Source organism: Chelonoidis abingdonii, chromosome 4, assembly GCF_003597395.2.
Source record: "Chelonoidis abingdonii isolate Lonesome George chromosome 4, CheloAbing_2.0, whole genome shotgun sequence".
NCBI classification, from domain to species: Eukaryota; Metazoa; Chordata; order Testudines; family Testudinidae; genus Chelonoidis; species Chelonoidis abingdonii.
The window spans coordinates 50,299,975-50,324,802 of record NC_133772.1 but is presented as its reverse complement, the minus strand read 5'-3'; the positions used below and the strand labels follow the sequence as shown (position 1 = coordinate 50,324,802).

The window sequence follows — 24,828 nt, the reverse complement described above, 5'->3', positions numbered from 1 at the left end:
TAGGAGGATGTACACGTGTGCATGTTTACATGCATGCCGAACTAACAATCAGCAGAAAGAAGGTGCCTTCCACATAGCTCTGAGAACAATTAAATCACATGCTTTCTCTTAAACAGAAAGTAACAAGTGAATATTGACTATTTGCAGTTTAAGATTCAATTCTTTGATTCATTCCATGCATCCCCAACTGGTTCCTATAGCTCTAATTTAGAAGTGCTGTCGTGCCTGTCCCCGGGGAGTGACACTGGGTCATGGGTCTTCAGGGACTTGTCCTAGGGCTGGGGGGATGATGCGGTAGCTGTTGGTTAGTCTCCCTGTGGGAGCTGTAAGAGCAGCAGACATCTAGGAAGGGAGATAGCAAAAGCCATGACAAAAGTGGCAAAGCTTCTGGTGCAGAAGGGCTATCTTCAAGGACTGAGGAGCTGAAGTGAACTGTTGAATGTACTGCTTGGGCCTTGGTGTAAGACGCTCAGTTGGTTCCCAGGAAGGTTGAGGAGGGTAGAGGTCTTAGCAAAATGTATAAAGTGGCTTTGTAAAACATTATTACCAATTGTCTTTAGGTAACTGTGTGTTCCTTTAAAACAGGAGGTAAGTTGGACTTTTCTCTGTTGGCAAAGTTAGCGAGTCTTCTGTGTTTCACCCTTTATAACTGGCTCATTGTCATCATCTTGGATTCCTCCATTAGGTAACAATGAAGAGCAAATGGGTGCTGAGTAGAGTGGGGAAGGAAGCAAAACGTTCAGGGATAAAACTTTGCAAATAGTTTTGTTTTGACTGAAATTGTGTGAGCCACAAAATAGGACTGAAAGTGTCTTTAATGCCTTTCTCCATTAGATAGTAAATTAGCCCAAGGCTCACAAGACAAGTGAAGTTTCATCTCGACAATCAGCATTTGCTCAGCAGGCAATTTTATCCCAAGTTCCTGCACACTGGTTGGTCAGCGAAATGGATACTGCAACTCCTATTTATTGGTGCAATACAGTATTTGATACTGCTAATTACACTTAATTAGTGCTTTCACCATTTAATTAAAATGGCTTCTAATGATTGTGCTTCTTTGGCAGGCTCTTTGGTACCACCGGGAATTGCGCTGCCTGCAGTAAACTGATCCCTGCCTTTGAGATGGTGATGAGGGCCAGAGATAATGTTTACCATTTGGACTGCTTTGCCTGCCAACTCTGCAACCAGAGGTGAGGACACAGTTATTACAGAAATTAAAAAACCCACAAACTTTTTTAATTTTTGCCAACAGACCAAGGAAATCTGCTTGATCTTTGCCACCTCTCTGAGGCAGAGAAGCTGCTAGCACTGGCTGGATTGTCTTATTTGTAGTTGCCTATGTAGACTGGGTCTGTCCTGCAGTCTTTTCGAGGATGGAGCCAAGGGAGGTAGGGGTGTGTGTGTGCGTGTGCGCACACGCAAGGACTGCAGATCCAGGCACAGTAAGCACCAGACAGCTGTTCTGAAATAGTTGTAATGCAGCTGAATGAACAGCTTCTGAGGTCTTTCAGCATCTAGCCTGTTTGCTGAACACCCATAGACGGAAATAGGACCCTCTCTTGCACAAGTTACTCAGTTACTTAAATCATACTTCTGACAGGCTCAGAAGTGAGGAGGGTACAAAGGAGAAATCTATTCTAGGTTAAACCCTTTTTGGAGACTATGAAGCGCTCTCTTCAGTTTACTGCATAAGCAATAGGGCCTGCTTGTGGGGTAGTCTTAAATGAGGCTGTACCACGCCTGACTGGAAGATGCAGAGAGAAATACATATCAAAGTGTACAGTGAAAGGACATGGGTTCAGCCTGACTCATTGGTATCTATAAAAGACTGAATGGGGGTGTGTGTGCAAAGACTTTAGGGCTTGCTTTTCTCTTGATTTGGTGCACTTGTCGGAAGGTTGAGTTTTTGTCTTGGAAGCTGAGTGCATTAAATGCAACATAGTCTCCCTTTTTGAAGCATGTGTTCATTCTTAAAACTGCCCCTCCTTGCTTAGGCTGCCCGTTGAACCATAAATTAGTATTTGTGAAGGGACATGGTAAAAGAGGAGGAAAAGAAGAGTGAGTAAGCTCAATGGGAGAAAAGCACGTTACTTCAAAGCCAAGTTAACATACCTGATATTTCATTTTAAAAATAAGATACATCACTTTCAATTACTCTGGAATTTCAGTCAACATGGGGTTGTATGTGTGTGATATTTACACACACACATGCTCACGCCTCCTTTCTAGCTTTCATGTTAGATTGGTGAGAACATATCAGTATACAGGACTTCCCTCTCACACTTGTTTTATATCAGTATAACTTGGTTGAAGTCTGTGGAGTTACACCCAACTCCTAGCAGTGCATGTCTGAGGACAATCAGACACACGGTATGTAGTTTGGGTGGCTTTAATTGAAGGCACTGTATCAAACACAGAGCTGGTAGTATTTGTTTGGGGGTAGAATGCCTTCCTATTAATACTGACAGCTGCAATAAATCAAGCTGTCCCCAGTTTAACAGGGTTATTCCACTGAGGTTATAGTGACATCTAGTGGTTGGTGTGTTGGACAGGGAGCGTACTTTCTTGCAGACAAACTGTATTTCCTAGTGTTTTGGTGCATAGTCCTATTTCTAATTCTGTCTTTAATATGTTTCTGATATACCTTATTGCTATCCAGAAAGCATTGGCAGACCTATCCATTTTGTGACTGTGCTGGCAGGAATTCAGCATCTCCCTCCCCAGAGACGAAACTCATAATAGTGAGCAGCCTCTCACAGGCAAAGTGCTCAGTTAGGTTTTTTGGGATCCATTGGTATTACCCTATTCTTTTTTTAGAGTCCCAGGCTCCATTCTTAGCACAGTGGAGGGTTTTGGTTTTTTTTTTTAAGGCAAAATGATACTTTATTTAATAGTGTTGAGTACGAAATATTTCCATCAGCTATCGGCTCCAACACATGTCAAAAACACTGATTCCTAAAATGTGTCTTGGGCCTAACGCATGTTGCTTTTTTTAAGGGAAGGTAACTGTTGTCTAACTACTAAATCTTCTTTTTATCACTGTACTCTGCTAATACATCAGAATCCTAAGATGTTTCAGGCAGTTCACCTGCCTTTTTCTCGTGGTGAGTTCTATTCTGAAAGTCACTTTATAAAAATGGCATCCTGGGTTCAATGTTCATGTCTCACTGATTCCTGATGAAACTGGCTCAGTAAGATAGGTTTTTCTAACAGTTTGTCACTCACGGTGTGAAGGCTGGGTTCCCTTTTCCTCGCACATCAACCTCCAGAAAACTGCTGGGTTTGCACAGGCATAAAACTCTATGGGTGTGACACAGGCCTGCTAAATCTTGATTGGTAGTTGTGCATGAGAAGGAAAGAACTCCACTTCCTGCTTGGTCCATGCTGAATTTTCAGAGCTGGCAGTTGGAGAAAAACATCTTCGTCTTGTAAATTGAGCACATTGTGAGAGATAAACATGGGACCCCACGATGCCTGGTTTTCACCTGATTTTCAAAGAACCATACTCAACCACACCCTACAAATATCTTTTCAGCTCTCCTACAGCTGCTCTAGACCCCAGCTAGATTTAGCAAAAGGCGGCTGTTGACTGTCCTGCAGTTGTGCTGGTGGCGTGACATTGTTTTGTACTCCTGCTCCTTGGGTTTTATGGTCACCATTTAAGTAACATTAAGTAGCAGAAAGTCAGCAGCTGTGTCTTAAGTTGCAGTCTGGAAAATGTTGGCTAATAAACTTTGTATATTCAGCAAATCCATTGGTGAGGCCGTGACTTTCAGGACAATATGTGCAATGCTACTTTAACTGGAGTCTCCTCTTAAAGAAGCAGCTTATCTGCAGTTTCTTATCTGGAATACAAAGTTAAAAGTTAGCTAGCTGAATTTCAGACTATTATAAAGAGGGTTTCAGGTGCAGGCTAGGAGAGGAGACTCTGGGTGCTGAGATAAATCACACAATGAACCATACTAATTAAGCGTACTGTGGAAGCCACAGGTTTTTGCCATACCGACTTGCCAAATTAAGCAAGGCATCAGCTGACTTATAGGCATCCATTGGGGAAAACTTGTATGAGGTGCTGGAGAGGCTTGAATCTGGTAGATCTCATACAGATGAACACTCCTCTTATAATTCAGACTATCCAGTCTGATAGCAGGCTGTCAGTCTCTAGTTACCCACAGAGTATCAGGCTTAGAACATATTCCAGACCAGGACTAGAGGGTGACCAGACAGCAAATGTGAAAAATTGGGACGGGGGTGGAGGGAGGGGTGGGTAATAGAAGCCTATATAAGAAAAAGACCCAAAAATCGGACTGTCCCTATAAAATCGGGACATCTGGTCACCCTACATAGTAGGGGCACATTTTCAAGGCTTCATGACTCTGCTGAGGAAAAAGTTGTCCTCTTTCCGTGGGCTTCATGTTGTGCAGGGCCTATATTTCTCCCCTGAACTCCAAGCTAATGTTTTTGCCTCTTTAAAGTTCATATCTGCCAGTTCCTGGCTGGCTGGACATGTGTGCACCATATATATCTGTCTTTCAGAACTGGCCATCCGCATCACTACCAGCTTTGCCTGTACCTGCCCTGAAGTAGCGGGATTGGCTTAGGACACTGAGGCTGTCTTGCCTATGTCCTGCTTTGTTGTCATGCACTTAGCACATGCTAAGTCAGACTCTGCCCTTAAGTGGGAGATCAATGAAGAGCACCGTGTGTATTATCCTAAAATTCTAGATCAACTTTTACATCTATAGCAAACAGGAGGTGTGAGGAGCCTAGTGGCTGTCAAACTGCACCTTGCAGATATTGTGTGCAACTTTTTTTACCTTAATGATCAAATAAAATTGTTAAATATCACAAGTCTCTCTGTCAGCTTTAATACAAACAGAACAATTTACATGGTAGACAGAACTTCATGCTCCATTCCATGAAGATAAAGGTTAACCAAGTCTAGCCATCCATCAAAAAACTTCTATTTATTGTTCAGCTCTGTACATAAGGGGGTGAGGAAGGACTTAATAGCCATTTAGTGCCTGTAAATTAGTGTAAACACTGCCTCACCTGGAAATTTGAATACCATAGAACATTTAAAACATTTTGTGTAACAACTTGTTTGCTTCCTGGTTTCAGTGAAGTCTGAAAGCTCATGTCTATTTGGGGATCTATTCTATCACTTTTCATGTTGATTATTATGGTAGTATCTATAGCAGGGTATGCAACCTATGGCATACATGCCGAAGGCGGCACACAAGCTGAATTTCAGTGGCACTCTCACTGCCATGGTCCTGGCCATTGGTCCGGGGGAAGCTCTGTGTTTTAATTTAATTTTAAATGAATCTTCTTAAACATTTTAGAAACCTTATTTACTTTGCATACAACAATAGTTTAGTTATATATTTTAGACTTATAGAAAGAGACCTTCTTAAAACGTTAAAATGTATCACCGGCACACGAAACCTTAAATTAGAGTGAATAAAGAAAGACTCGGCACACCACTTCTTAAAGGTTGCCGACCCCTGAACTATAGGCTTCAACACAGATCAGAGCCCCTTGTGCTAGGCACTATTCAAATGCATAGTATGAGAGGGCCTCTGCGCCAAAGAGCTTACAGTCTGTCCAAACAACACAAACAAAAGGTAGGAGAGGGAAACAAGGAGGTGAAGTGACTTGAGTCTCTTAGAGATCAGTGGCAGGGCCAGAAATAGGACTCTGGTTGCCTGGTTCCTAGTCGAGTGCCCTATCCACTATATCCTGCCTCCCTAAATTCCAATGCGGTCAGTATAGTTCATAATGAAGTTAACTTTTCCTTTCCATCTGGGCACCCGCTACCTGTAGACTTTAATCCTCTGTCCTCTTTTCCTTGGTGTACTGCCACCTGGTTAATGCCAATTAACATTTAGTCATGCGTAACTTTTTTGTTTGTTTGTTTCAGATTTTGCGTGGGAGACAAATTTTTCCTGAAGAACAACATGATCTTGTGTCAGATGGACTATGAGGAAGGGCAACTGAATGGAAGTTTTGAGTCCCAAGTTCAATAACGATCCCTGCTTTGCTGAAGCACTGTGGGATGGACGTTCAGCCACACAAGCAGTGAGGGGCGTCTGTCAGCTTGCCTGCAATATTTTTTTAATTCTTGGTCCAGAAAGGACTATATACATTGTAGTACTTTTTCCTGCCCCCAACACAAAGCAGTTACAAATTTAGATGTACAGTTGTGCCTGCTTAGCTGAGCACTGCATTGCCTGTATGTTTGTGAGTTTTTTGGGGTCTGGGGAGGGCTCTGTACAGTCTGATTTCTGTATATAAACTGGAACATTTATTTTATGAAAAATGTAATGCAATTTTATTACTGGTGTGAATTAAAAATTATGAATGTTTCCTGGTCATTTTAAGTTGTGGTTTATTTGTAATACAGTTGGGGCTTGTGTTTCCTGCATTTGATGCTGACCAGATTTTTTTTAAAAAAACATTACACAGATCCCTGGAACACTCATAAAATAAAATAACGGGCAAGAGTTTAAACTATCACAAAATCTTACAAGAGTTAGGGGAGAAAGTGCTGCTCTGAAATTCAGCCTCTGCTTGAACCACATGACATTTGGTCTCCACAATTGCTGTTATGTAGGAAAGGCGTAAATGAGCTCTGTGGGGGTGATAGCTGGGGAATCTTCACTGCATCACTAGTGAATCCCCATGAGGACTGTGGTAAACAACTGCTTTAATTGTTCAGCATGAATGGTATCTGTGGACACAGACCCCTTTTAAGTGAAAGCACGTTATGACCAAGAACCCTACTGACCAGATAATACAGTATCTCTTCAGTATGAACCCTAATGAATAGAATCTATCTAGCCTTGTCAACAGGTGGCCAGTTACTGATCAGAATATTCATTTCAGGGCTTTGGCATGGCTTAATTCCCTTATACAGGGCATCAGTTTTCCAAGCGTCAGGCACCAAAACAGCTGATGCCAGAGACTTCAAACGAAGCCTGGTATTGAACCCACATCATCTGTTTTACAGATCTTTTTGCTTGTCATTTGCCAGTTGTTGTGACCTCCCACACAACAAGCTGTCAGATTCCAGTTAATCTAGGTCATTTAAAAAGACTCCGATGAAAAAGCTCCAAATTATATTTAGGCTACTCTTTCTGGCAATTGTCAGTGTTACACAATTCACGTGCAAGGTATGGGACCACACCAAACAATTTTACTTATAACCCACATCATTTTTATACATTGCAGCCAGCACTTGTGAACAATTACTTCAATTCCACCTACTATATCTCCCTGCTTTTCTTTTCTTCCTTTGTTTCAGTTTTTTCCCAGCATGAATTAATAGCCGGCTACTGATCTTGAATCTCGTATTGCTTGTTTCCTCTGCATTACAAATACTATATGCAGTTTTATCTTGGTCTCTTATATCTATTTTCTTTAACTATGTTTCACAGTACATCCAGAACTCAAGCTGAGCAAACTAAAAAAAAAATAACGGCAGAACACCAGAGATGTAAGAGAAGCACTGAGATATCACTAATAAGTTAACATATCTCATAGTTTATCTTGAGCATTCCTTCTCTTGAACACAGAGGTAGATATTTCAGGATCAGGATGGCCATGTGAAATGAGTTGTTTGGTCTCTATTCTGTTTCTGGTTGTCAGGAGTCTTTTCAACAGGTCACTCCTCCAGTTAATACCAATTGGTACCTTTTAGCAATTTCATTGCGGGGGGGAGCAGCATGGATTAAACAGCCTTCCTAGCACTAGAGGCTATCAAGCTTATGGTTGAGGCTGCTTGTGACAGTACAGGAGAGTCTTCATTTTTCACTATCCAAACTGTATTTGTTCTCTTAATTTAGTTCAGTTACCATATCCAGTACTGTCATTTTACCACCTTTCATCTAAATTCAAGGAAAAAATTGGTACCTGCATATCCATGATTTCCTTCCATAGTTTAAAATGATGACATTTGTGATGGTAGGGGTATCATCCCACAGTGATGATAGGGGAGCTAACAAAGCTGGTTTCTTATCAGGTTTATTTAAAGTTTGAAAGAAGTGTTTTGGTGCCAGTTAAAGAATCTCTTTAGAGAACTGATACTTACTTTTTGATGTCTGAGAGGCTTTTCAAGGTTATATAATTTCATTTTTATCCTTTTCACTGAAAGAAATTATCTTCAAAAGATTTGCCTAGACACATTGGCCACCAACCAGTTCTATTATTACCCAGTCATATGCCGTACTGACAATGAAGTTGAAGTATTCGGGCAAAGTACAGAAGGGAGAAATCTATCCAGTAGCTTGTAGAGAAGTGGCTGTTAAGAACCTTGGATTTATAAAATGGCTGTGTGGTCTGTATAGGCAGGTTTCTTTTGTGTGATTTGAACCACTTATCTGCTTCCTTAGGCTGAGAATATCTGAGTTATCTTTTCTGTTGAGGCGCATCTGGGATGGCTCTTGTTTCATGTAGCCTCAACAACAGGGACACAAACAGAAAGAAGAACATTTTCCTAGTGAATCACATGTTCTGACAGAGTGCTCACACAGCCTTAAGATATAGAAGGAACATTACAATTTGCCGTTGCTACTGTTAAACACTGTCTAGGCACAGATTAAATTTTCCTGAAGTTTTCCTTAACGTAAAGAAAAAGTGGGGGTTCACTTTTTCTAAAGTGACTTAGTAAGAGATGTCAGAGGGTAGCAGGAGATGGAGAAAGAAGGAAGTTGGCATAAGTAATATCTCTAGATTTTTTGCATAATCTTGTTCAGTGACACAGTGTGCGGGGCACAACCAATGGAAATCATCAGGAATCATGAGAATGGCAGACAGGTTAATGTCAGATAAAGATGAGATCCAAAAGAACCTGGAAAAAATAGGCCACAGACGGCTGAATGGTTTAGGGTTGATGTAGATTGTAAACCAAAAACACACAATGAGAAACTTGAACTGCAATATGGACTGGCCTAAATGGTTACAAATTGCAAGATGCTGGCCAGGAGAGTGATCTGCGATAGAAGTAAAGTGGACAGAAACAAAAACATTTGCCACAATGGGAGGTTAAAAAACTAATAGGTATAAATAGGATATGTAGGACTAGAAAGAAAAGATTAGACCAGCTGTACTTGGGGACTGGTCAACAAGTTCTAATAAAATAATGGAGTTTTCTTGAAGCTTTGAAGCTAAGCATGCTAACTTTTTTTTTTGCTTTCTGGTTTAAGGGGAAGTGCCAAAATGATATTGTTTCTCTGCCTTGGTAGGGCACAAAAAATACACTGAATGGGTAAAAACGCATTAACAGTTTCTCATCCTGGCCTGTTCCTGTAAGCTTTCCAGGCTGGCCAAAAGCAAGAACCAAAGACAATATATAGCAGTAGACCTTAGTGGCTCTGACCTTAGTTGTTCTGAAGGAGATTTCTTGAGTTTAGACGATTTGGTGCTGTTCAAAAGGTGAGTGCAAATTCAGCTGGAGCTGCGTTCAGAATTCCGAGTATCCTATTATGAAAAAATAGTACATAAAGGGGTTTGGAAGGCTTGATTGAAGATAACTGTGTAGTTTTCCTAATGAGGCACTCTTTAATGTGGACATGACTGGGCTGTCTGAAACCAGCTCTACTTGCTAACAAAGCTTTATGACTCTCTTTTTTTGCTTTACAGAAATCACTCAAGGTTAACGAAAGAAAACGATTGTAATCATGCATCCATAGCATACTTCTCTGTTTCTTTTGGCCTCCTTTTCAGTTCCCTTCCCTAGTTCTAGTCTCCTTGGCTCTATCCTCTCCAATGGGGGAGGAAAATAACTATGGGAACAGAGAAAATCATCTCTGGCAGTCTTGAATAGCATGTTCCACGTACCAACAATCCTCCAAAAGAGTGAAGTAGGCTTAGGGAGCAAGAAGTTTCAAGCGTTCCTTTTCAGCCTGCCTCTTTTTCGGACTGTTGGAGAGAGGACCCCTCAGTAGAAAGGATCATCTCCAATTACATGAACTGTTATTTGCTGTTGCAAAAACTTCTGCAAACATTAGAAAACTTCCACCCAGCATGGAAATGGCAAAACACCTAACTTCTGGTGGCTTGCTTTCTGCATAGCTTACATTATTTTATTTACTTGTGCAATGGTAGCACCTAGGGTTCGTTTGGAGACCCATTGTAAGCACTATACAAACACAGGACAGTCCCTGCACAGAGGTGTTTATGATCAAAGTCTAAGACGAGACAATAGGTGGAAAAAACACCTGGGAGGAACACAAGGAAACAGTCAGACAGTATCGGTTAGTCTGCTAAACAGAATCACAGCCTACCAGCTGCTGAGCCATTGTCAAGATTTTTGTAGGCATCATTGCAAATAGATGCCTGCCAAAAAATCCCCAAGTACTGTTCAATTGGTGGAAAAGGGGAAAACGCTTGTGGCCTCCTCAAGCCAGCTCCTGGTAGAAGTATGTCAGTTCAGTTTTGGAATGTTGTCTTCAGCCAAGCTTCACATCTCACCAGGGTATTTTTTGCAGGTATCGTATACACCAAAAACACAGGGCTGAACTCTGCTCTGTTACACTCTTGGTTGCTTTTCCTCTATGAGGTGGTCTTACATGTTCTAATTTTTTCACAAATCCATGATAGGTCCTAAACTTCAACATTAGTGGTGAGGCAAAATACATTCATGTATGCACACCAGATTCTGAAATCCTATCTCCTAGTGAAGGATAGATGTCCTTGTGGTGAAAGCCAGGACTGTGATTCATGACAGCTGGGTCCTATTCCCAGTGCTGCCATTGACTTCCTTTAAGAACTTGGGCAAGTCCCCTGTGCCTCACTTTCCTTAGGCCCATTTTAAAACACAGATAATCGTGACGTCATTAGGGCGCAATGTGGATTAATGCAACAATGCTAGTGAGGCACTTTGTGGTCTTTGGATGGAAGCTGTCATAGTTTGCAAACTGGCTTTAATGTCATTATTAGAAGGCTGGATGCAATTGCATTTAGAAGAGAGACAATGGGGCTGCAGGAATGCTGTTGTAGGTTAATCCATTTCTGAACATCAAGGTTTCCAATGACTTACCATTCCCTACCATGGGCATAACATTGTATATGTTATCGGGTGTCAGTTGCATTAAAAATTGTAGTTAACCACTCCAGTAAAGGTAGGGATAGTTGATTTAATGCTTGATAGTCAGGATTATTATTGTGCCCCTGCAAAATGACTGACTGTAAATTTGATTCCGGATGCCTAATAAGATGCTTCATGGACTGAATGATTTCTATTTTTTTTCCTGTCTTGCCCAGATTTGTGTATTGCATACAGGCTAAATTTCTGCAAGTTGCTGGGCAAATGAGAGAGAAGCACTGCATGCATTGTGGTTTCTCCTTTTGAATACAGTGCAGCAAATATCCTGCAGTTTCATATAAAATACAGGAGAGAAATTGCTCAGTGCCTGTATAACCACTTTTATATATATGTATTGGATAAGGCCCACCCGCTGTGACCCACATTCTTATGATGGAATAGAATGTGATTTCTTAAAAAAATCCCAGAAGGAAAATGCAATCATTTATTTTTGTCTGAACACTGCAAATTTGCTTAATAGAAACAAGTGCTGAAGCACAGATCTGCTGTTGAATAATCACGGACACTCTCTGATGAACAGAACATGAAATTCTTTTGATGGTGTGTTAGTCATCACTTGGTATAAATATTCATTTGAGGAATCACACCAGAGTAAATGACATTTTAGACTCTAATCATTTAGTATTAGCAGCTCGCCTTTTTTACTGCTCAAGATAACCGCTGCTTAATCTGTTTAGTGACTACTGGCATGAAGTTTGACATTTCAGCTTTTGCCTCAATCCCTGCATTCAGAATGCTACTGTCAATGACCCCTTTGCTTGAGTCTTAATAATTCTTACTCAAAGTCTAGTAGAATTACTGCAGCATGGTGCTGCTGAAAAAATACACATGCAACTTGCTTTAACTTCTGAACTATTTGCCATTTGCCTACTTATTCTTAGATCAATGTGGCATTTAGGCTCTAGATTCCAAATGGAAAGAAAATCTGGGATGTTTTTTGTTTTGTTTTCCTGATCTAATGGCTGGTGGTGACTCAGTCTGATTTTGAAATAAAAACAAGTCAATGTTGAAAACAAACAAACTTGAGCGCCCTTTAAATTTATCTTTAACACTGGAATAATTGTGCTGGTTCTGGCTCTCTCGCCAATCTATTACTTTTACCTTTTGTATTTCAGATGGATGCTCTACTTTCCTGAGCTGCATTAGCTTTATTGAACACTTGGCTATCGACAATCCAGCTCTCCTGATTTCATATCTTGCCAAACAAGTTAATCTAATATTAACAGCAGTTTGTTACCTTGTTGTTAGCTTAATTTACTTTACAAGAAATGCTGTATTTGCATCTCAACCCTGTTCCATTCAGTTATAAAATGTATCCCTCTCCCTTGTGCCATAACAATCATTAACTTTGAAAACAGTGCATAGAATGCATCTCCTCCCGGGCTGTAGCAAGGTCCATATAGACAGAGTGATCCTAATGAGGCATGTTCACTAATTGGCTGGGAGGTGAAAAACAGATTGGATGAGTCTTTCAAAGAGAAGAGCTATAAAATGCAGATCTGTACATATCCTGGAAATGTAAGATTCAGACACATACAAATACAGTACTGCACTTCCAGTAATATAGCTGAATTGTAGACTGTAGTTTTCCCTTGTGGCAAACATATACAGTAAATGTCTTTAGTAAGGAAATAAGTAGACATATGGGCACAACAGCAGACATTTCTAATATCAACAGATTCCTGAAGTATTTATATAGTGCTTTCATGCTATTCATCTTGTGCATCAGGATTTTCTGAGGTTTATCTAGGGGCAAAGGAAGTGTCTCTGTCTTTTCACTGCAAATTCTTGTAAGAGAAAAGGGCAAGCGAAGAGCTCAGTCAAACTACATGTTAAAACGCAATTTTCATGGTGACCCAGATTCTGGCCATTATAAGAGGCTCAGATGTGAAAATTATTCTCAAACTTTAATGCCATACCACCTTGGGCACTGATCTCATGAGATCTCATACTAAGCATGTCAGGTCTGAGGAGTACTTGAATGGGAGACCTCCAAGGGAAAAAAGTGCTGAAGGAAATGTTGTGATTCACTATGTCCCAAGCATCCCCATGAGTTCGTAATAAACCTGTGCCCCAGCATATTGTTAGGGGTAATTGTGTCTTTCAGAAGATGTCCTGACTGTGTTGGCTCGTGTGTATGTGTGTATTGGCACGGAAACCAATTCTGGTACATAATTACTATATCTGTAAGTAACTATTTTGGCCCGCATTTTTCCATCTTAACACCACCTTAGTTCTTCCTGGTCCCTGAACAACAGGTATTGTGAGTGCTGTTAAAGAACTAGGATTTCTGTATACATCGGGGGAGAAAATCTGTAGTTATAGGGAGAAATAGGAGAGTGTATTATTGATTTTGTACATACATCCTTTAGGAAGAAGTGGATAATGAGTATATAACAAAATGCAAAAAGATTTATAAATTGACAGCACATAATAGCGATCCAGTGTAGCAATGAAAAATACGCTGGGCCACCATATGCACTTATTTAATTGTGCAGTTCGCCCATTTACTCCATCTATGTGTGCACAAGTGCAGTACTGGGACCAAAATTTAGCTCATTGTCTTTTTTAACTTAAGGCTACATGCAAAGTGTAGCCTATATCTAACAATGTGAATTAATACTAAATCCTGTTTGACAGAAACAGAATAACATTTGCCACCAGAAACATATACCCCAAGATAGAGTGTGGGCTTTGAAAATAATGAACCTAGTTAGATTTTGAGAGTATAATTTTTCCTTTACAAGAGGCTGTGCTGCTAGCTACTTATCAAATCTGAGTGTATGAGAACTGATCTTGAGTATAAGAGTTAACCACATATAATAACAGAAAAAAAACTTTAAAATAACCACCTCTATTCAAAAATCCTTTTTAAAGATAGGTATATGAGCATTTGCCTTAACATGCAGTCCTCGCAATTCTTAGCTAGGTCTATTTTTAAATGAGGGATTTGGATAATTTTCAGGTCTGCATAAGGTTCTTTTTTTATCAGCAACTTTTGACTATACAATACCTGGTCCGGGTGATGGATTATGCCCTTAATTTAATTTGTCCCAGTTCTCTCTATTTGACATTCAGCCTCTGATTGTCTTATCTTACTGAATCTAAAGAGCAAAAGGTCTGGATAGGTACTTTCCTAATATCCTTTTATGCAAAGAAATTACTTAGCTTCTATTCTAAATCCCTGCTGCTCTGGCAGACGTACTGATTCCTTGCAGCCTCCAGTTTCTGCTATATAAAAATAATTTCATTTTCATCCTCTACGTCTTGGCTTGGACAATAAGGTGGTTTTGGAATCTAAGATTAACCTGTCCAGTTCTCTGTTCCACTTTTATTGAGGCATAAAGTTGGGGTGGATGTCAGTTTCTTGAAGGATCAGTTCTTTGGGTCACAATTACCTTTTGTGCTGGCCGATAAAACTCTATTTGTTTATCTTCTTGCATTTCTGCTTCCTTTTGATGGATGAGAGTTATTTTTCACATAGAGTGCAGCTGCCCTAATCTAGTCACTGCAGGAGCGCCACCAAGGACAGCCGCCTCACTAAGAATCTCTCAGTTACTCACCTATCATCGTTCACTTGGCAGAGCACTAGCAGTCCTCTCCTTCTGATCAGAGATTTTTTCAGCTGCATCAGTTTACTTGCCTACACTGTGATATCTCACAGCAACAAGTCCTTTCACCAGGCCACTTGTGCTTTGTTTTCTTCAAAAAACGCTAACAGCTGTAATTCCAGCATGTTACAGCCTTAATCACATCTAGGTCTTTAATGGGAATCATCATTTATTCTAAAAGAAAGCATTACAGAGAAAAGATTAAAAGGAACATAAACACATTGAACAATTACCCGGGAGATTCACCCTGCAAATTCCAACAAAGGCCTGAAGGGCTACAAAACCTTCAACTCCACAATGGTTTGTTTGCGTGTTACAAGTTGAGACACACACACTTACTCAGAACCAAGCCCACAACCAGAATAGATCAGTCAAGCTCTGTGGCACCCTTTCTTCTGAGAAAGTGATCAGCAGACAATCGTTCCTTCCCAGGCATAGGTTCAAAAAGCTGGGTTTTTACATAAACTATCAGTGGTAACTGCATTCGGCGCCTCGCCCCAATTCCTTAGATACAAACCTACTTGCATAGTCTGGCACAAAGAGCCCATCTTGTCTTGCACATTGTTTCAAATAGCAGTCCTTTAAAGTTCATCACACTGCCAATGTTCACATCAGCTCCCTCTCTTAGAGCTTGCATAAAAACCTGCGCCCTATGCAACTAAATAAAAACAAATCTTTGCATTCTAAAACAGTGGCCCCAAAGACTAAAATTTAAGGGATTTTCTGAAGGATTATATAGGCAGTGAAGAATGCATATCATCACAGGGATACTGCACCTTCTTTTTATGTAGTTAATTGGTGATTCTAAAAGGATTTTAATTACATAGTCTGACATATTAATCAACTTTTTTTAACCTGCTTTCCATAATGTTTTAAGTATCGCTTTTAATTTAGGAAAAAACAAGGAGTACTCCGTGCACCTTAGAGACTAACAAATTTATTTGGGTATATGACCTTTTCATGGCTAAGAGCCCACTCATCAATGCATGCAGTGAAAATATAACACAGGAAAACATGAAAATGGGTGTTACGCATAATCACTATAACAAGACGAGAGCGAAAGTAGATGGAGTCATATTATACATCCAAAAAAAAAAACTTTTTGTAGTATAATTCACGATGCTACCATTTCCAACATTGAAAGAAGATGTGAGAACACTAGGGGAAAAAATTAGCACAGGGAAATACATTTACTTTGGGTAATAACCAGCGCACTCCCAGTCTTTATCAAGGCCTAATATAATGGTGTCGCAGTTTGCAAATTAAGTTGCGCAATCTGCGGTTTCTCGTTGAAAGTATGCCTTTAGGATATTTTTTTTTTGTTGGAGAATTGCGAACGTTTAGGTCTAATCAATGATGCAGGTGAAGTGTCTCTCGACGGTTTTTGAATGTTAAATTCTTGCTAGTACAGACTTGTGTCCATTTATTCTTTGCATAGAGACTGTCTGATTGATAATTCCATCGGGCAGAGGGGCATTGCGATATATCACATGGATCAGATCTTGCAGGTGAATACAGCTTACCGAGTAGGGTGGCTGATGTGATTGGTCCTTATTATGAGTCCCTAATAGCATATATGACAGAGTATTACCAAGGGGCCTGTGCAAGATAGGTTCTCTGGGCGAGTGTTTTGCTGTTGTGTGTGGTGGTGCTAGTGAGTATTTGCTCCAGTTGGGGGGGCCTCGCCATAGTCAACTAAGGAACGATCCCCTTCCAAGATCTGTGGAAGAGTGAGAGATCACTCTATTTACTAGGAATGAGAATTGAAATCCAAAATATATGGACATCAACTAAAGGTATTGAGAGAGGCCGGCTGCCCCGACGGAAGACGCTAATTTAATTTTAGGAGATGCATCATCTTTCTCATTCCAGTTTCAATTGTAAAATTCTTAATTTAAGATGAGCGAAATGAATCGAGACAATAATAGAGGATAACACTTACAGGCGTCAAACCTTTCGCAGATCAAGTTCTCGAATTCATATTAGAAGAATGGAAGAGTGTAAACATCTACTGTGCCACGGTCCAAGACAATGTTTCAAAAGCAATCAACTTTGAGGTCAAAAAGATCTTGGCTATACCCTATAGTACAATCTTGTCGGGACTGATGAGCATCACTCCAACTTAACCATGTTGGGCTAAGTAAAACACCACACTTAGCTTACTACTACTTTAATTATTTTGACTCAACCACTAACTTAATAAATATCTGACACACACGGCAGCAAGAAGTTAACACTCAGTATACTAGTCGACTTGAACAGATTTATGTCATCCCCATGGAGTCACACATCGTACTGTCGATCCTAACTCACCACTCACAGCATACTTATCTCACATGAGTCCTTACTCAGAATCATAGCTCTACGAGCGCACTACTCAGCTCTGCACCTCTATTACAAACCGACTCAGCCTCTACTCACTGTCAGAGTGATATATAACCACGACAATGGCTGGATGATTTCTACTGACGTCTTTGTCATTCCACCAATGTTCAGAAATAGACTCCTTACTGTCTAACTTGTCTACTCCAGATACTAGGGATGCATAGTTATCCTAACTGTTCGCTAATGAATCGACTAAAATGTCTTGAGATACTTAGTAGCTCTCATTTTGATTGCTGGGCTATTTACATCTTATAATTTGTCGCAAATTGGAATAAGTATCTGTGATCTTCACTTATCGCTCCTCCCAATTCAGCTGTAATTTCTATCCTGTTCTTTACTACTGGAAACAGCAATACTTATGTATCAATGACATCCCTGGCAGAACTCTTAGTCTGACCAGAGTGCTTTAATAGCACTGTCAAGCTTTCTTAAAAAGAAACAACAACAACTCCTCACATATAAACTAAACTGCTGTCTTTTGATCTTATTGTGCTCTGTACTAGTGTTGATTAACTTGTAGTGCCAGATGTGAAAGGACACCACCACGAATTAATTGCAAAGATGAAGAAATCAGGCATTGCACAGGCTGACTTCAGTCATCATAGAAAGGCTTGACACCTGCTGACGGGTAAAATAATAATTCAAGTTATAGTCAGTACAGTAGAACTCAGTTTCCGGACACATGGGAATAAGAGTTGTTTGTAAATCCTGAACAAAATATTCTGTTTCAAAAGTTTACAGCTGAACATTGATTTAATATAGGTTGAAACTTTACTAGCAGAAGAAAAATACTGCTTTCCCTTTTCATTTTTACTAGTTTACATTTAACACATATATGTACTGAATTGATTTCCCCCTACCCATTTTTTTTGGGTCCTTGCTTATGCCTGATCTGCATATCATAACCAAGGTGTGGTGGTTGACTGGTCAGTTTATAACTGTGGTGTTGGTAATTCTGAGGTTCTACTGTACTTATATGTTTAACTGTTCTTACAGAGTAGTTACTTAGTATGTAAACCTGTTGACTTGGATTGTAAAGACACCAACAATTTTTTCACACAAGTTGCCAAATAGCATCATCAACCCACAGCTCTGGGCGTCTTCTAACTGGCAACGTACAGTGATAAGGCTCAACATCCATTATTAGTCTCTTGAAACATGTTAGATGGTTTTGAACACTTTCTTGTAATTGCTCTTTTCTAAGTTTGGTAAGGGTTGTTTTCCTGTAAGCAGAAATGTGTTCCTCCTAAAAAGCTGAAGGAAGGAAAGAACTACAGTAAATCTGTGTATCATAGTAAAAATTGGGGTGGGGTGCACGGAATTTATAACGATTAAGCTTTAGAGTGGATTTTCAAGCTGCCTAGGATTTAAGCAACCAGCTCCCACTAAATTCGATTAAAGTTGAGCCCAATCCATTTAGGTATCTTTTGAAAATCCCAGCCTAAAATCTCAAGAAGAAGGGCCCTCATAAAACAATGAGCTAGGATGTTTACAAGGCAAAATACCATGAAAAACGTTAACACAATGGAGCTCATTAGTGGTGGTTACTCAGTGGTAATAATAAAGGCTAAATAGGTAATGACAACTTCAACAGCAGCAGAATACTACTGAGCTAATTGTGCTGAGTAGCTAAAACAAACGTAATTTTTTTACACACACAGCTGTTCAGCAACATTAAATTTCATGGTACGATGCTGGAATACCGGACCTATACAGGACCTTTTCCACTGTGATTTTTTTTTTACTAGATAAAATGATCTGTCTGATCGTCAGAGGATTGATGATTAACTAACAATTGCTTCTCTCTGAAAATAGATTTTATTTTTTTATGCTATAAATAATAGTGCAGTAAGTAACTGTTGTGTAGGATTCTTTCCAGAATCAGAATAAAGAAAATACCAACAGGGTGTTTAGCAGATAAGCATATGTGCTATAATGTAGATTTCAGGTCTGGGAGTGTAGCTTTTAGCGCCTTTCAATAATCAGACCACACTATTGCTCTAACATGAGGGAAATAAGATCAACGGTCAAAAGCAAAGTCCTTGTACAAAGAGGACAAATTCCAATGATCCAGCATACTTCCAGATCATGTGCTCTGGTTTATGGTAATGTTTACTTACAGATTTATAATCCTGTAAATATTGAGCTATGGACTCGTGAATTCGATAACACCACATCTATCCATAGCGAATAATCCTATGCTTATTTGAGAGTCACTGTCGTCATGACCGTGTTAGTCAATATACAGCATCTGATGAAGTGGGTTCTATCCTCGGCTGCCCAAAACATTTGTCAGTGCCCAAGGATCCTTGTTGTTTAGCTATTTGACTTCCTTTACAGCTACACTTCAGATTGCAGAGTGGTAGTTTGCTTTACCTGTGCCTAACACAAAGATGAGCTACAAGAATTTCCATTAGCTCTAATTTACTTAACCTTAGATACTTCAGATATCTCAACCACCAGTAATCAAATCAAGATAAATTCAGGCAACTAATTAAAAAGCTAAAACATACACTTTAACTATGTAAATGAACAATTTCACTGCTCAATTTGTTTTTCATGAGGAGGAAGTTCGTATCGAAGAAATGTGCGTCCTTCTCTCTCCTCACGTGCTTAGTCAGGATACCTGAGTCGAGGAACATAAAAACGATGTAAGTAAACAAAAAACTTAAAACAGGAAGACTGCCAACATTTTTGTTAATATAACTTGTGGGGGTGTTTGTGGTGTGTGTGTTGTGTGTGGTGTTGTGTGTTGCACCGCGCCTGTGCTAATAGCTTTCATAGTAAGCAAAAGATCTATCTGTGATTCCAGTATACAACAGGAGTTGTCTATAACCTGGTACAGGATACTTTCTCCATTGTTTTTTTAGTTTCATCTGGTCATTTTCAATGTAACTATAGCTGTACGAGTAAATCCAACAAAATCTGCACATAACTAGCACAATGTGGATGGGCCTTTTTTTTTCTTCACCCTAACTTAATGACTTGATTGAATAAGTTGCCACGTGCGTGAAGACAACTATGCTTAGGTGATCGATGGCTAGTTTTCATGGCGTGAACAGTCCTGTTTTCGGTGGCTTTTCTTTATATGGCTTTCTCTGTTATACACCCCTCAACCGCTCCTGTGCCCTAATTTTTACAGTTTGCGGTTTTAGTGCACCACTAACTGAGTTCTAAAAATTTGCATAGTATTATACTGTATCTAGAGCATCTGGCTTAGTAACATCCACTTCCCTTGTACAGTCTCTAGTCAAACTGAGAGTTTGAATAGGGGATGCCGAAGGTTAAAAGAAGCTCGAGATGACTCAGGTCAAGGCCAAATAATGAAGCTTTGTGCGAAGTGGGGGAGAATTACTGAGATACATGTGAGAAGGACTGTGAGTGGAGCTTGCCAAGTTACTAGGACCCAAGGGTTTTTGTCACACTAGAAAAAATATCATGATGGTAGTCAGCAAGCGATATCTTGGTCAGTAGTCTACTACACGAGCCCGTATCTGGGGCTTAAGAGCAATCGAGCGAATTTCCCTCTGGGGATCGATGTATCTGCGTCTCATCGTAACGCCATGATTATATGATCCTCGAACACACTCCTGTCGAGCTCGTAAACCTCCACTAATGCGAACGGTGGTAGAGATCGAACAAGGGAATCCGACGGATCTGTCGATTCCCCACGCTGTGAGGATGATAGTAAGCTCGATCTAATGATAACTTTCGACTGTCATCTACGTCTTTCACGTAGCTGAAGCTTGTACATAGAATCATACTCCGCGCCCGGCCTCCGCTGTACACGAGTGGTCATTCTACACAATGTACGACTCACTGCAACGATTAATCTTCGAATTAGCTTTAATATCGATATTACAAAACAGATCTTAATAAATGACGGTTTAGCGTGCATCCACGATAGGGATACACGAAAATCGCTTGTTTGACCATGTCCAACGCTACCATCGATGATTCAGGAGTCGTGCAAACTGTGGGACGTTTCCTTCAGCTATCCCATAGTTCCCACTAAATCCGGGTTGAGAGAGACTGCCTGATGGCGCAGACCTTTGCCCCGTGGTGCGTGACTGGGTACCAGCCTCACCCTCCTTCTTGGAGGCAGCAGACAACCCTATTGGCGCCTTTTTCACCGATGGCTGAACGAGCAAATCGCCATAGCACAGCAACATATAGACCCTGAGAATCACACACAGGTAATCCTGACCCGCTGTCATACTCGCTTACCCTCGTGCTGACTATACTGAACAATGACTGCAAAGGAGCAGGAGGAGAGGAGGGGCAGCTCATTTGCTGAGCAGGGCAGGACAGCGATGAGACGATGGAGGCAGAATTCTCCATAACATGCGGCCACGTTTGGGATCTGCACTGAAATAACGGTGGCATATCTTCTAATCCCACAGGATGACATCCGATAATTTGTGAGCACGGGGAAATCAATGACACAGACTGTGCGGGTCCGCATTGTCGTCTAAAGGTGTGGACGATTTCGCAGTGGCTGGAAACTTTCGCATGCGTAAGACCAGCTTTCTAGAACTTTTGTGACATGCTTCCCCTGACCTGAAACGCCATATATTACAAACATGAGAGTCAGAACCTCACATGGAAAGCGTAGTTGGTCAAAGCACCGCTATGGACTTGCAACGCACAGACCAGCTACCGGTCAGTCGGGGAATCATTTGGAGTGAGAGCAAAGATCTACTAATGGGGGCTGCAGTTGGAGGCAGACTAAGACAGGCATCGTTAAGCTGTGCTGACCAGAAAGGTTGACTCTGGGAAACGTCTGCAGGGTGAGTAGTGCGGAGCCTCGTTGCTGCACAATGGGTTATCCGAACCTGTTTCGGTGGCCATAGATGGAACCCATAGTCCAGTACGTTGGCCCAAGCGCCACGGCCGCCGAGTACCCGTAACACGAAGGGGTATTTTGAGAAGGTGCTAGGCATAAGCACCTATGGGTGGACAAACGAAGGACACGTTTCACCCTACATCCCGAGTGGAATGGCCAGAAGGTTCAGTGGACGCTTCGCGTCTCAAGGAGACTAGTCTGTTTAAGGCGTGCAGCAAGGGATTACTCCCAGACCAGAAATAACCGTTGGGATGGGATTGTTATGAAATTCTTGTGCTGTCTGACTTGTGTCTCTAGTTATCTCCTTCTAGCATAGAGGACTGAGTCTGAAAATCTGGGCGTACACTCGTCGCCATGCGCTGCAGAAAGGGGGGCAACCCTCTTGCTGGCAGTGTGACCTGCCCATATATCAATTTGCGCGGAATGATCCTCAGCGAGGTAGAAGTAAGCTCCAGATAAGGGTAAAGGCTGAGTGAATGGGTCTCTAATGATGGAGTCCCTTGGAATAGATAGTTGCCAGAGTTAGCAAAGGGGGGGGCTTTGTTGCAAGGATAGGTTCCTGGGTGAGTGTTTTTGTTGTGTGGTGTGTGGTTGCTAGTGAGTATTTGCTTCAGGTTGGGGGGCTGCCTGTAAGCAAGGACTGATCTCCCAAGATCTGTGAGAGTGAGAGATCATTCTTCAGGATAGGTTATAGATCCTTGATGATGCGCTGGAGAGGTTTTAGATGATCACTTCTCTCAGGATGTTCAACTTAATTACAAAATGATCACAATAAATTAGTGGCTAAACTATGGTCACTTTTTTGATCAACTTCTTTGAGTTATTTAGGACTGAATGGAGTGTAGCCTCTCTGTGTAGTCAAGAACTAGTTGTTTCAAGAAGCAATCATTTGAGGTGTCAAGAAATTGCTTCTATAAAACTTGTCCGGATGTGACATATGACAAGTTTATATGTGGGTAGGTGAATTCATCCATTATTACTTCTTTATTAGATTCAGTTGCCTCTTTGATTTCACTCAATATATTTTTCTTGACACGGAGGCCAGTGGTGTAACTCTCAGTATCACAGTGACTTGAGATTTGTATCCATGTGGATACAAATATAGACATGTGGTCCTCTCCACTCAGCAATCTTATCTCATTAGTTTCTATAGAACCTTTCAGAGCTACTTCTTCTCTGCCACCTTTATAACCTACTCTGTCCTCCCTGCAGAGTGTATACGCAGACAATGCAGTGTTCTACTGACTGTCTTTGTCATTCCACCATGTTTCAGAAATGCCTTTTATGTCAAGGTCTTCTTCCAGTACTAGGGATGTTAGTTTACCTACTTTTGCTCTGAAATTTCTGACAATTGTCTGAGATTTATAGCTTCTATTTTTGATTGTGGGCCTATTTACATTTAATTAATTTGTCCAAGACCATATTATTTCTGGAAAGTATCTGTGATCTCAGCTTATCGCTCCTCCCAATTCAGCTGTAATTTCTGTCCTGTTCTTTACTACTGGAAACAGCAATACTTATGTATCAATGACATCCCTGGCAGACGTCTTAGTCTGACCAGAGTGCTTTATAGCATCTGTCAAGCTTTCTTAAAAAGAACACACACTCCTCACATATAAACTAAACTGCTGTCTTTTGATCTTATTGGTGCTCTGTACTGTGTTGATTAACTTGTAGTGCCAGATGTGAAAGGACACCACCACGAATTAATTGCAATTATGAAGAAATCAGGCATTGCACAGCTGACTTCAGTCATCAGTAGAAGGCTTGACACCTGCTGACGGGTAAAATAATAATTCAAGTTATAGTCAGTACAGTAGAACCTCAGTTCCGGACACATTGGGAATAGAGGTTGTTTGTAACTCCTGAACAAAATATTCTGTTTCAAAAGTTTACAGCTGAACATTGATTTAATATAGGTTTGAAACTTTACTATGCAGAAGAAAAATACTGCTTTCCCTTTATTTTTTTACTAGTTTACATTTAACACAATATTGTACTGAATTTGATTTCCCCCTACCCCATTTTTTTGGGTCTCTGCTTATGCCTGATTGCATATTTCCATTTCCAAATGAGGTGTGTGGTTGACTGGTCAGTTTATAACTGTGGTGTTGGTAATTCTGAGGTTCTACTGTACTTTATATGTTTAACTGTTCTTACATATCAGTTACTATAGTATGTAGACCTGTTGACTTGGATTTGTAAAGACACCAACAATTTGTTTCACACAAGTTGCCAAATAGCATACACAGACTCATCAACCACAGCTCTGGGCTGGGCTTCTACTGGCAACGTACAGGTGAAAGGCTCAACATCCCATTATTAGTCTCTTGAAAATGGATGTTCTCTCCCTTTAATGGTTTGAACACTTTCTTGTAATTTCTTTTCTAAGTTTGGTAAGGGTTGTTTTTCCTGGTAGAAGAAATGTGTTCCTCCTAAAAAGCTGAAGAATTTGAAAAGAACTACAGTAAATCTGGTATCATAGTAAAAGATTGGGGTGGGGGGTGCACGGAATTTATAACGATAAGCTTTAGAGTGGGATTTTCAAAGCTGCCTAAGGATTTAAGCAACCAGCTCCCACTAGAATTCGATTAAAGTTGAGCCCAATCCATTTAGGTATCTTTTGAAAATCCCAGCCTTAAATCTCAAAGAAGAATGGCCCTCATAAAACAGAGCTAGATGTTTACAAGGCAAATACCATGAAAACGTTTAACAATTGAGTCATTAGTGGTGGTTATCTCAGTGGTAATAATAAAGGCTAAATAGGTAATGACCAACTTCAACAGGCAGCAGAATACTACTGAGCTAATTGTGCTGAGTAGCTAAAACAAACGATTGAACATTTAAGTTGCTGAAAGCTGTGTGGGCTAAAAAAGTTC

At 40.5% G+C, this 24,828-nt stretch overlaps 1 protein-coding gene across 2 annotated transcripts in view; it reads left to right on the top strand.

Moving 5' to 3' along the window:
- Nucleotides 1–6,377, top strand: part of LMO1 (LIM domain only 1) — an 85,297-nt gene extending 78,920 nt beyond the window's left edge. For both annotated transcript variants that reach the window (XM_075064593.1, XM_075064592.1), the window contains exons 3-4: nt 1,065–1,190; nt 5,924–6,377. In XM_075064593.1, coding sequence (XP_074920694.1) covers nt 1,065–1,190; nt 5,924–6,029 — 232 coding nt within the window. In that variant the 3' untranslated portion in view covers nt 6,030–6,377. The remainder of the gene's footprint in view (nt 1–1,064; nt 1,191–5,923) is intronic.
- The last annotated feature ends 18,451 nt before the right edge of the window (nt 6,378–24,828 follow it).